Below are 13,350 nucleotides of genomic sequence, written 5' to 3'. Positions count from 1 at the left end.
GTATTTTTTTTTTTAAATTAAAGGTAAGACTTAAATTCGCGACTTCTAAATGAGTATGAAAACTATGGGTACAAAAAATTCTTTAATGATAGTGAATTTATGTTTATCTACATTTACATTGAATAAAATCTTTGGTACTAGCTATAAGAGAAAGATAGATGCAAGCTTCACTAAAAATTTAAGATACTAATGCTTGTGCTGATAAGTTTGTTGATTAAGATCATATTCTACATTTTGGATGTCATATTTTAAAATTTTTATCATTTACCTTCTTGTGCTCTTATTGATTTTAATGTAGAGCTTGTTCTTGTTCGTATTAAATAACCTAAAAAAGTGAGTGTGTACTTTTTAGAGAAATGGACGTAATTTTTTAGTATTTTGGACAAGAAAAAGTGTAGATAACCAACAAGATTTTTGAATAACATCTAAACAATGTGAATTAATAGGGTTAAAAGAATAAATTTAATTAGTAGCATTAAATTAAGGTGTAGTGTATTTTTATTTGATTGGTGGTTGTTCATATTGTTCAAAATTTTCGTTGTTTTCCTAGCACTCTCCTTTAAACAATAGTCCTATTGTTGATAAAGAAGAGTTATCAATAATTTTTATTAATTAAAAAAAATTATTTATACACATATTTTTTATAGTCTCACTACATATTAAAATTTTTTTTTTCTACCAAACCCAATCAAATTGGTTTAAAGTTCAAATATAATAAAAATTAGTTTTATTAGTGAGAATGTGTAGACACGCTCCAACTCCCATCGACATTGTGCACTTCTTCTTTTTCTTTCGTGTTCTTTCTTCTTATTCGCGTTCCTTCTTTTTCTCTTCATGCAGTTGCTGCGTTTTTCTTTTCTTTTCCTCTTCATCTTCCTGGTATTTTTTGTAGCATTATGTATGACTTCTTTTTTTTTTTCTTTTTTTTTGTATTTATTCTTATTAAAAAGATAAAACAAGAAGAATTATGAGAATGTAAGACCAGAAAAGACAAAAAAAAGGATGAAAAATTTTGAATTATGCAAAATTTATTAGAAAATAACACTGAAATTTCTTAACAATGACATCGAAACTTCTTAATCTCAACATGAAATTTAACTACAAAAACATAGCTTCTTTAATACTGTATTTTTTTTTGCTGATGATGATGATGATGATGAAGGAGAGATTTTGAATTGTTATTCTTATTTTTTTTAGAAGTATTGCTTCTCATTTTAGACTTGAATAAACATTATTACAATTTTATTTAATTGAATGAATGTAAAAAATAAATTGCATACTAAAATATCACAAGTTAGCACCGAAATAACTTAAATGAACATGTTAGTACTATATTGCAATCCTATTTAGTTGAATGGATGTAGGTTCACACTTATTAAATTGAATTCTTGTCAAAAACAAAAAACACTGAAATTTATTAATTATGAGACCAAAATTTTACTAAACACACAAATGTCTTCTTATGCTTCCTTATGCTTTAACAATAACTTCTTTTCTTTCTCTATTTACTAACTAAAAATAATGAGAATGAATATTTTAATTTGATGTTCTAATCTTGCTAGGTAATCAAAATGATCAAGATAACGAAGAATAAGAGGAGGAAGAGTTTTGAATTGTTATTATTACTTTTTTTAAGGAATATTACTTTTCATATTAGACTTGAATAAACATGTATTACAATCTTATTTTATTGAATGAATGTAAAAAGTAATTACATAAAAGATCACAAGATAATATTGAAATTACTTGAATGAACATGTTTGTACTATATTAGAATCTTATTTAGTTGAATGAACGTAGTTTCACACTTATTGAATTGACTAGAAACAAAAAGTACCGAAATTTATTAATTTTAAAAGCATGGCTTCTCAATTAGATTTTAATGCACACTTATTGAATTGAAATCTTACATGTGCAAAAAATTTAAAAGAGGATGAAGGAGGAAAAGAAGCAATGTAATTTACATATAAGAAAAAAAGACAATGACGACGATAACGATGATGATGATAATGGTAAAAAAGGAAGGAGAAGAATAAACTCAGATGAGAAAGGAAGGAGGAAGAAGAGGAGGAGATAGTGGTAGTGGTGATAATGAAAACGACAATAATGAAAGAAAAACATGAGGATAAATGAGGAGAATAAAAAGAAGGAGTAGCAGTAGCGATAACGACAACGATGGTGATGAACTGATGATGATGATGGAGGAAGAGGAAAAGGAAGGAGGAGAATAAATGTAAATGATGATGACGATGATAACGAATGAGAAAGATAAGAAAAAAGAGGAGAATAAAAATAGGCAATAGCATCAACGATGTAAGAAGAAGGAAGAAAAAGAAGAAGCGCATGAACGAGAAACACATTATAACAACTTAGTTAAATTTGAATAGATAAATAATTTGAATGTAAAACTTTTTCTTGTATTTTTAATTATATTATTTTAAAAAATACTACTTTAATTTTTTTTTAAAATCAATCAAAAGCCAAAACTCACAAAATACGAGAGGAATTAAGATTATATAATTTTTAGAAAATAGCTATAATTTTGATCACCTAACAATTATTTTATTTTATTTTTTCATAATATGTCTTAATTCAAGTGGCCACTTGATTAAGTGAGATTCAAATTCTTAATATTTATTTAAGTAGATTAGTGAATTAGTTACTAAATCAATCCAAATTAGCTACAATACAATAGCTTTACTATGTGATGATGAAGCAGAGCTGTGAATTTTTTTTTGTTCTTTTCAAACATTGGGCCTTGCCTGCCATAAGCTCATTTTCGAAGATCTGAGCCATCACCACATCAGAAAGCAAAAAATCGTGAGAGAAGCCACAATCCACAAACCCTCCCCACTCTCCAGTCCCATCCTCTCTCCCTCTTTGCCGTTGGTCAGAAGCCGCTGCAAATTTGGAAATATTCATTGGGAATATGCCATTTGAAAAAGCTCTATAATTTCATTTGGCCATAATTTATCGTTGTACTAATTATTTGTAAACCAAAATAAACTATAATTAAAATTCCAATTATATGTAAAACTAGTTGTAAACTTCAATGTAATGATTATTTCAATAAAAACTGGTCTTATGTAAATTATATATATTATTTTATGACAAATTTGTAAAATAATATATCAATCACCACTAAAATAACACTCCCATATTTGTTTATCTTACATATGAAAATTATAAACTAATTACAATATGATAAAGATAATTCTGAGAACTTTTTTGAAAAAATTCTGTGTACATATTTTTGTTTAAAGAAAAAAATTAGTATATTTTCCTTATACTTTTAATTTTTAGTTCAAGTGATGATGTATTTAATTTGCTTTTAATTTAGAGTTCTAAGTTCTAACTATAAAGAGGTCAAATATTTAAAAAAGTCAAAACCCTAGCAAATACTACACAAAGCCTTCGTACTTGCGCCTCTGTGCGGTTTCTTCTCGGGCACTGGTTCGCGCGCTGCGTAGCGGTTTCTACTTTCCTTCACTTCACTTCGTTCCACACTTTCCACCTCCAAAACCATGGGTCGCAAACACGACGCCGTTATCGCAGCTGAACCAGTTGCCGTGCCATCACCAGCAGGAGAAGCCCCAAACAGTCCCAAACTCAAATCCGAAAAGAAGAAGAAAAAGCACAAGAACAAAGACAAACACAACCAAGAACAAAACGGAACCGCTAGTCCCAAAAGAAAGCTCGACGAGATCCAGCCTCGAAACGCCGCCGAATCCGACAAGGGGAAAAAGAAGAAGAAGAAGCACAAGCGCGATTCGGAAGAGAACGTGGAGGAAACCAAAGCTGAATCCGTTGATGGAGCTGGCGGAGGCGGCGGAGGAGGAGATGAGTCGGTTACCGACGGGCATGTGGTAGTTACCGGGAAGAACGCCGGAGAGGCGAAGTACGCGCCGGTGAAGAGCTTCGCCGGTTCGGGGCTGCCGGAAAACGTGCTGGAGTGCTGCAAGGGCTTCGAGAAGCCGTCGCCGATTCAGTCACGTGCATGGCCTTTCTTGTTGGACGGTCGTGATCTCATCGGAATCGCTGCAACTGGTTCAGGTGTGTTGTTGTGAATGATTTGTGATGAAAATTTAATGAATTCGGAGTGTGATTTTGATGAGCTTTTATGTATGTTACCACAGGGAAGACGCTGGCGTTCGGGATTCCTGCCGTTATGCACGTTCTGAGCAAGCGGAAGAATAAAGCGGTGAAGGGTCGGAACCCTCTTTGCCTCGTGCTCTCTCCTACCAGGGAGCTAGCTCAACAAGTATGCTTCTTATCTTTTAATGCATAGGTTGTTGTTTCATTGATTTTAGGCTCTTTATCCTTCAAAACCATTGTGTCGCACTTTGCCTATTGCTTAGTTCATTGAGATGCAGCATTACATTCAAATATGTTTTGACGATAATAGATATTTCAATGTGTGTGGTAGCTTTGATTAAGTGTCTGCCTAAATCGAGTTATTCCTACTTAGTCAAAGGACTAAAATGAACATTACCTCCTTGTTATTCACATATAATTTTATATATTTGTACACAAACACAGAAACCATGAGGCGTGATGGACTTCAACCTCCTATTTCAATAGTGTGCAAAGTACATGTCCTTAGCTATTAGCATATATCCCTCTTTTTTGGAATGCTATAATTTCCTGTCATTTGATTATGACCGTAATCTTGAATCGTGATATTTTAGTGAGATGGGTGTCATGATTATAACCTCTGGTGAATTTAACTTGGATCTTCGACTTAATGGGTACAGATGTTAATTTGCTAAATGATAAATATGCATCTAAAGGCTTTCTTATTTGTATTGCAGATTTCAGATGTTATGTGTGATGCTGGTAAGTCTTGTGGTGTGGAGTCAGTTTGTTTGTATGGTGGAACCTCCAAAGGGCCACAAATCTCATCACTGAAATCTGGCATCGTAAGTTATATAGCTTTTCCTTTCCTTTGTTCCCCCCCACCCCTCTTCGGTTTAATAACTTCAAAGAAATGAATCTTTTAACAATGCTTATCTCTTTTATCCAGGACATTGTCATTGGAACTCCTGGTCGTATACAGGATTTGATTGAAATGGGTGTCTGTAGCCTAAAAGATGTATCTTTTGTGGTAAGTAGTAAAGTTTCTAGCAAACTGCTGTTCATCCGTTCTCACCCGTAGTGCATTTTTCTAGATGAAATTGAAAACAAGTTGTCAAACAATCATGTATTTTCGTGGTGGTCTAACTAGTGAGTAGCGGGCCCAGATCACCTTAATGTGAATTACTTCATTGTACATATACTAAATGCTATTGTTGGAGTTCCCCGAAGTTGAATTTAGACATAATTTGTGTATCATCTAATTCTTGTTGGCTCTGCTTTACATAACCCCCATTTCTTGGTGTCCAGTGTGACAACTATCATTTCGCTTTCCTTTTGTATTTGTGTATTTCTATGATGCTTCTATTCTTATGTTGAGTAGATGCTTATATTATTGTTTGTTTGTCTAAGGTGCTTGATGAAGCAGATCGGATGCTTGACATGGGTTTCGAACAAGTAGTCCGCTCTATACTGGGTCAGACATGCTCTGGTATGAGGCTTACAGTTTAATTGTTCCTGGTTTTCTTTATATCAACTTTCTTCTTTCAATTTTAGTTCTTGACCTTTACCTTAAATTCTGTCACTTGATGCACTAGATCTACAGTTTCAAAATTTGCTTCAACAATGAGTTGTGTAAATGTATTTTATTACCACAATTTGTTCCCAGCTTATTTATTTTATTGAAGGAATTCTAATAATTTGCAGTTCGCCAAATGGTGATGTTTAGCGCTACTTGGCCCTTACCAGTTCATCAGTTAGCACAGGAGTTTATGGATCCCAACCCTGTAAAGGTCTGTATCTAGATTTTAGAAGAGGCTTTCAACTAGTTTTTTATTTAGTAGTTGTGGAAACTGATTTTTGAACTTGTGACAGGTTGTTGTAGGTTCAGAAGATTTAGCTGCGAATCATGATGTCATGCAGATAGTTGAGGTCTGTATTGACCAAATCTAGTCTACATTTGTTTGTTTTAAATGTTTTTGTTGACTAGTGGAAAAATCTTGTTGCATTCATAGGTCTTGGATGACCGTGCGCGTGATAAGCGACTGGTTGCTTTACTGGAAAAATACCACAAATCTCAGAGGTCTCTCTCCATGATAATTAATCCTTAAAACTAGAGATATCTTCCCAGGAAGCAGTGAATAGTTAATACATTGGATCAAGTTGTTGCTATCCTTAATTCCTAACATTTTCCAGTGTTCATTTGGTTTTCAATGAACATATACATGTATTTTTGTAGCCTAAAAAGGACGAGTTATCATGAAACATATTGATAGTTGATATCTTCAGACTTAACTATTTTGTTCTACATGTTGATAAGAGTGTGCATCTTTTATCAGGAACCGAGTATTGATCTTTGTTTTGTACAAAATGGAAACCACACGAGTTGAAAGGATGCTTCAACAAGGGTATGCTGTGTGTGTGTGTACACATGTAGTGTTTGTTGTTGACATTAGCTACTTGTGACATGATAAATTATTTTCAGAGGTTGGAAGGTTGTGTCCATACATGGAGACAAAGCACAACATGATCGTACAAAGGCACTTTCATTATTCAAGAATGGGAGCTGCCCTTTAATGGTATGCTGCTTCAAACTGCGATTATGATTATGAATTGGTACTTGAATACCAGCAAGATTTGGTGTTCCTTTCTCTGAAACACTGACATGTTGGGGGGTTGATTATTTTCCTTTCATCAGTTTTACCATGTAAATTTCTTTTTAGCAGTAATTTATCTTCCTGCCTTATCCATGTAATGCTTTGCATCCAACTTCCGTTTGTGATAAGATTCAACATTTAGTTTTTCAAGGTTAGCTTTGTGACTGCCATATGTTACAATATACTATACTATTGGATAAACTAGTTCAGGTTCTGTCGTAAACCTAAAGTCCATCTTTTACATCACTAGTGAATGGACATAAATTCACTTTGTTATTTCCACTGATCTTCATCCAAACTGAATAGAAGGCAAAGAGATTATCAACTGAGCGTTCCCTTTTATTTTTATTCTTATTTTAACTACAGTTTTTGTCTCCCCTGAATGTCTGTTGTGGATAGTGTGCATAAATAGGGTTTGAGGTCTTTCAATTGTTCTGCACAGAGTGTTTGGCTTTGTTCGGTCATTTATTTGACCTAATTTATAATTTATTGGGCAGATTGCTACTGATGTGGCTGCACGTGGATTGGATATTCCAGATGTTGAAGTTGTTATCAACTATAGTTTTCCTTTAACTACAGAAGATTATGTTCATAGAATTGGTCGGACTGGACGAGCTGGTAAAAAAGGTGTTGCCCATACATTTTTCACACAGCAGAATAAGGTGGTATCCATGCCCGATGTGTTTGAGGTTCTTTATTTGCTTGTCATGCTGTTTCTCAACTTTTTATTTTTGCCATTGACTATTGAATGGAAATATTCAGGGTCTTGCTGGGGAGCTTGTGAATGTATTAAGAGAAGCTGGACAGATTGTGCCAGATGCCCTTTTGAAATTTGGCACACATGTAAAGAAAAAGGTATATTTTCTTCTTCACTTCTCTCTTTGCACCTGATCAGGTTTCGTTTCTGATGGTTTGTGACTGTTGCGACAAATTTTGCTTTGAATTGCAATCCTTTAGAATTTGTGCAAGATATTCAATTGATGTTTAAACTATCATTTTCTGTTATATTAGGAGTCCAAGCTTTATGGGGCCCACTTTAAGGAAATTTCCGCTGATGCACCGAAGTCTCAAAAAATTACATTTGACAACTCTGACGAAGACTAAATGCATGCTAACTTACGGTTAGTTTTTGGTTGGATGAATATTGGAATTCAGTTGTTTATTCTTTTTACCTCCTGGTTACTTGTTCCTTTAAAAAGGAAATAAGCATATATTATTAGAGCCAGAAGTCGATTAGCTAGTCTTTTCCTCTCGTAGCATTTATGGATCAGAAGATTTTGTCCTTTTCTTTCGTGAGATGATAATCCTTGTATTCACTTTGTATAACTACAATTTAGCATCTATAATGGTTTATTAAATTCTATAATTTATGTTTCAGGGGTTCAGTTATTTATTTATTTTTATAGGTTTTGTATCATTTGCTCTGCACTTAAATAGTTTTAAGAAAAATCCTGGTAAGTGGTAATTATTTCATTCTGTTTGGCAACACATATGCCTGAGAAGATGTTCACAGCTTGAAGTGTATCTTACAAGAAAAATGTTCTGGAATATTTTTACATCCCCCCTTCCCCCTCTTTCAGAATATTTCCTTAGTATATTCTATCGTCTAATTAAGGCCCTTGATAATCAGTCACTACTCTGACCTCATAGCTAAGTTGTGACCATTTGAGCCAAGGTGACTTTCATTTAAGACGTGTTGACGAGTATATTTTTTTGCATCAATTAATTTCTTTATATATATATTGTCATTTATGAAGTCTGTTCTCTTCTTGTGGTTAAGAGACGTGCATTATGTTTGAGGATGGATATGTTAAACTATTCATCCATAAGTGCGTGGAAATATATTACTCTCTATATTCAATATTGTAAGTATTAGCGTGGAATTACAGCTGTTAACAGTGACGTAGTTGACAATTGACATAATTGCAAATGGACAATTGTGGAATTGAATTTCATTGTGGCTGCAGCCTGTAGAGCTGAAATTTTTAATTTTTCATTTGTCGTAAACGTCAAATTCAGAATTATTTAAAGGAATTTATATAAAAGTAAATGTGGATTATATGATCATATCACAATGCTGATAGAAATTGTTCGATCTTTATAAGCATTTTTATATTAATAATAATATTATGTGCATATTAAAAATTGATAATTATATATTTGTGTATATTTATGTGTTTAAGCCTTTGAAATTAGCGGCGACAGGCGCCTCGTAGGAATGGTCAGCAAAAAAGTTTGTATCCGCAGTATTAGTACGGCATTCCGTGAGAGCCGCTGAGAAAATAAAATAAAATTTCGTGTGATGCTGGTCTAATTTTTTATCTGCATTTTAATTTAGGCATGCTGAGAAAAAAGAAAATATCAAAATAGTGGAACTTTGTATAATTTTTTAAATATAGAAAAATATTGGTCAATATTCCACACCATGGCGCGTGGATTGAGTTAGTTTGCACATGATGTGCAATCTGTTATTTGTAAGTACTTAAGTCTATACCCAAAGCGAATTGCATAATCTGGACGCGTATTAGAGACCACAATAGTTGATGAAAAACAATAAGAATCAACGTTTCCAGCCAAACAAACTTACTAAGTAACCACCCAGAAGTTACAAGGCAACTCTATGTACTTGTTTTCTTAGAATATTCAGGATTCTGTTAATGTAGCCAAGCCAATTTTGTGGTCAATGTCCTTTAGGCAACCCCAATGGTTAGGCCTTTGCCCTCTCTTCACAGAAACAAATTCATCCCTATAAACCATTTTGGTAAATCACATGACGCAGTGTAGATTCAAAGATTTGCACTTTGCAGCGACGAGTTTCCTCTTTTAAAATCAGCTTATGATGGATAATATATAATTGGATTTTATCATTGGCAATATCTTAGACTTTTTAATTAAAAAACAAAAGCTTGCTCATAGTATGTCTTCTTGTTTTGTTCCCGGAAAATACCATGAAACATCCTTTTCATCGTGTGGAGAAATGGTTTTATTATGTAGGACTTTGTGAGCTACAAGCAAAAGGACCTTAGAAAATAGTAATATAATGGTGGTTGACCATTTCCTTCCTAGTGCTTATTAGAACCCATTCCTGAGAATAAAAACTACAACCCAGAAAACAGGTTCACAAGTCCTTCATACAAACCAGACTTCTTAGTTCTTATAAAAAAGAAATCATTGAAAAAGAGAGAAGAAAAGATTGAAGTTAGATGGCAGAAAGTCCAGTGTCCTTTCTATTGGACAAGCTGACTACTTTACTTCAAGAAGAAGTGAATCTCCAGAGAGGGGTGAGTGATGATATTCGGCATATTAAAGGCGAACTGGAACGGCACAAGGCCATCTTAAGGGTGGCTGATGCACTTGAAGACAAAGACCATGAACTCCAAGAATGGATCAAGAGAGTTAGAGAGATTGCTTATGAAATGGAAGATGCTATAGATGAGTTCAATGTTCGCCTTGTTGATCAACATATGCATGGCAGCAATTCTTCTCTTACTCACAAGATTGTTTTCACATGGAAAACCTTGAAAGCTCGGCGCCAGATCGGTTCACACATACAAGAGATCAAGTCCAGATTGGATGTTATCTCCATGGAGCGTCCCAGCATGTATGGGATAGGCTCAAGGTCTAGTCAGAGGCTGTCGTCAAGGCTTGATAGCCAAGGCGACGCGCTTCTGCTAGAGGAAGCTGATCTTGTAGGAATTGACACACCCAAGAAGCAGCTAAGTGATTTGCTTTTCAAAGATGAACCAAATAGGGATGTGATTGCCATTTATGGAATGGGAGGGTTGGGGAAAACTACATTGGCAAAGCAAGTTTATGATGACCCAAAAGTGAAGAAGCGTTTCAGGATTCATGCTTGGGTTATTGTTTCTCAATCTTTCAAGTTAGAAGAGCTCCTGAGAGACCTGGTTCAACAGCTTTACAATGTGATTGGCAAACCAGCCCCTGAAGCAGTTGGACAAATGAGAAGTGACAAGCTTAAAGAGGTGATCAAGAATTTGCTTCAGAGAAGCAGGTACCTGATTGTGTTGGATGATGTATGGCATGTAAATGTCTGGGATTCTGTGAAATATGCTCTCCCCAACAATAGCCGAGGCAGCAGAGTAATGCTTACCACGCGCAAGCGAAACGTGGCTATGTCTTCGTGTGCTGAGTTTGGTAAGGTATATAACCTTGAATTCTTGTCTGAGCATGAAGCTTGGTCACTTTTTTGTAGGAAGACATTTCAGGGGAACTCATGCCCTTCTCACTTGGAACAAGTTTGCTGGAATATCTTGAAACTGTGTGGGGGTCTGCCACTAGCAATTGTAGCAATCAGTGGTGCTTTGGCCACAAGGGATAAAACTAACATAGAAGAATGGCAAATGGTTTGCAGAAGTTTTGGGGCTGAAATGGAAGGCAATGACAAGCTGGAGGACATGAAGAAAGTGCTTTCCCTGAGCTTCAATGAGTTACCTTACTACCTAAAATCCTGCTTGTTGTACTTAAGCATCTTCCCAGAATTTCATGCCATTGAGCATATGAGATTGATTCGTTTGTGGATAGCCGAAGGGTTCGTGGTTGGAGAAGATGGAAAGACACTGGAGGAAGTTGCAGACAGTTACCTCAAAGAGCTCTTGAACAGAAGTCTGCTACAAGTAGTACAGAAAACCAGTGATGGCAGGATGAAGACGTGTCGAATGCACGACCTCATTAGGGAGATTGTCACTCTGAAATCAAAGAATCAGAACTTTGCAACCATAGCAAAAGAACCAGACATAACCTGGCCAGACAAAGTTCGACGCCTATCAGTCATAAACACAATGAATAACATTCAGCAAAACAAGACATTCCAACTTAGATCTCTGCTAATGTTTGCCTTATCAGATGCTAACCATGATTTTTCTCTACATGCAGTATGTTCCACTGGTTATAGGTTACTTAGAGTGTTAGATTTGCAGGATTCTCCATTGCAGGTTTTTCCTGCTCAAGTTGTCAATCTTTACCTTCTAAAGTTCCTGAGTCTGAAGAATACAAAGGTGAAAAGCATTCCAGCCTCCATTAAGAAGCTGCAACACCTTGAGACATTGGACCTTAAACACTCCAATGTCACAGAATTACCTGTTGAAATTGTGGAGCTGCAGCGATTGCGCCATCTCTTGGTGTATCGATATGAGATTGAATCCTATGCTTACTTCCATTCAAAGTATGGCTTCAAGGTGTCTGCCCCAATAGGAAGGATGCAATCTTTGCAAAAGCTATGTTTCATAGAGGTAGACCAAGGAAGTAAGGCCTTGATGATTGAGCTTGGAAAACTTACACAACTTAGGAGGCTCGGCATAAGGAAGATGAGGCGAGAAGATGGGGCTGCTTTGTGCTTTTCCATTGAGAAGATGATCAATCTCCGGTCATTGTCCATAACTGCAATCAATGAAGATGAGATCATTGACATTCACTGCATTTCCAACCCTCCTCAGTATCTCCGGCAACTCTACTTGAGTGGACGTTTAGAGAAGTTCCCACAATGGATTCAATCTCTCAAGAATTTGGCCAAAGTGCATCTAAAATGGAGCAGGCTAAAGGAGGATCCTCTGGTATATCTTCAAGACTTGCCAAATCTAAGGCATCTTGAGTTTCTTCAGGTTTATGTTGGAGACAAATTGCATTTCAGGGCTGACAAGTTCCAAAATCTTAAGGTTTTAGGCCTTGATGAAATAGATGGACTGAAATCTATGATCATGGAGGAGGGAGCAATGCCTGGACTTAAGAAGCTGATCATCCAGCGCTGCGGCGCATTGACGCAGGTACCATTAGGCATTGAACACCTAAGTAAACTAAAGTCAATCGAGTTTTTCGACATGCCTGAAGAATTGATTTCAGCACTGCGTCCAAATGGAGGCAAAGATAATTGGAGAGTACAACATGTTCCAGTTGTATACTCCACATATTGGAGGGATGGTGGTTGGGATGTCTATTCTTTAGACACTTTTGGGGAGAGAGAGACTGATTCTAGTGCTGTAATGAGAAGTCTAGAGCTTCCTACTCTTTGGAAGGTTTAGCATTCATTCACTCTTCAAACTTCAAACTTCTGTTTTCCATCAGATTGCATATGTCAGTCATGGCAACTTTTTTTTATTTTTTTGCCATCACATTGTATGCATCATTTGCTTCTTGAATTCAGAGGTTGATGAATAAAATTGTTTAACATTTTGGTTTACCAACAAAAAAAAATATGGTTGCATGAATGAATGTATGACTACTATAGTTTTAGGGTGATGGTAGTTTCCCATATCAGATATCATAGCTCATAGCTCTTTTAGTATAGAGTTCCGCTAGGGAGACAATGGCTTATTTGTACAATGGGTTATATGAGTTACAAAATGAACATCCTCATACTATCTAGAATAACCATCTGAAGTACTAGGGATAATAAACATCTTCCCAAAAGCTTAAACATCTTCCCAAAAGCTTAAACTGATTTTCGGGTGATAGAAAAAAGTAACACTAATGATTATATCTCTAATACTCCCTTTAGTATAACAAAGTAGCTCAAAACAAGAGTTTATATTCAAAAAATTTTGATAAATGAAAAATATAATAATAATAGTATATTAGTAGAAGGACAAAAGTGGAAAGCAGAAATATT

The 13,350-nt window shown here is 35.3% G+C and overlaps 2 protein-coding genes across 2 annotated transcripts; both read left to right on the top strand.

The window, feature by feature from the left end:
* On the top strand, nucleotides 3,368–8,105 carry LOC107642378 (DEAD-box ATP-dependent RNA helicase 5). The gene is made up of 13 exons (XM_016345711.2): nucleotides 3,368–4,053; nucleotides 4,137–4,261; nucleotides 4,812–4,919; nucleotides 5,024–5,104; nucleotides 5,485–5,563; nucleotides 5,779–5,864; nucleotides 5,947–6,003; nucleotides 6,087–6,154; nucleotides 6,411–6,479; nucleotides 6,557–6,650; nucleotides 7,226–7,390; nucleotides 7,491–7,583; nucleotides 7,740–8,105. Exons 1-13 carry the CDS (start codon nucleotides 3,525–3,527, stop codon nucleotides 7,830–7,832), a joined length of 1,647 nt encoding a protein of 548 aa, XP_016201197.1. The 5' UTR covers nucleotides 3,368–3,524; the 3' UTR covers nucleotides 7,833–8,105.
* On the top strand, nucleotides 9,536–12,915 carry LOC107642377 (disease resistance protein RPM1-like). Its single transcript, XM_016345710.2, has one exon. The coding sequence runs from the start codon at nucleotides 9,932–9,934 to the stop codon at nucleotides 12,761–12,763; it is 2,832 nt and encodes a 943-aa protein (XP_016201196.1). The 5' UTR covers nucleotides 9,536–9,931; the 3' UTR covers nucleotides 12,764–12,915.

The sequence above is a fragment of the Arachis ipaensis genome, chromosome B05 (genome assembly GCF_000816755.2).
Source record: "Arachis ipaensis cultivar K30076 chromosome B05, Araip1.1, whole genome shotgun sequence".
NCBI classification, from domain to species: Eukaryota; Viridiplantae; Streptophyta; class Magnoliopsida; order Fabales; family Fabaceae; genus Arachis; species Arachis ipaensis.
This window is presented reverse-complemented; position numbering and strand designations above follow the sequence as displayed.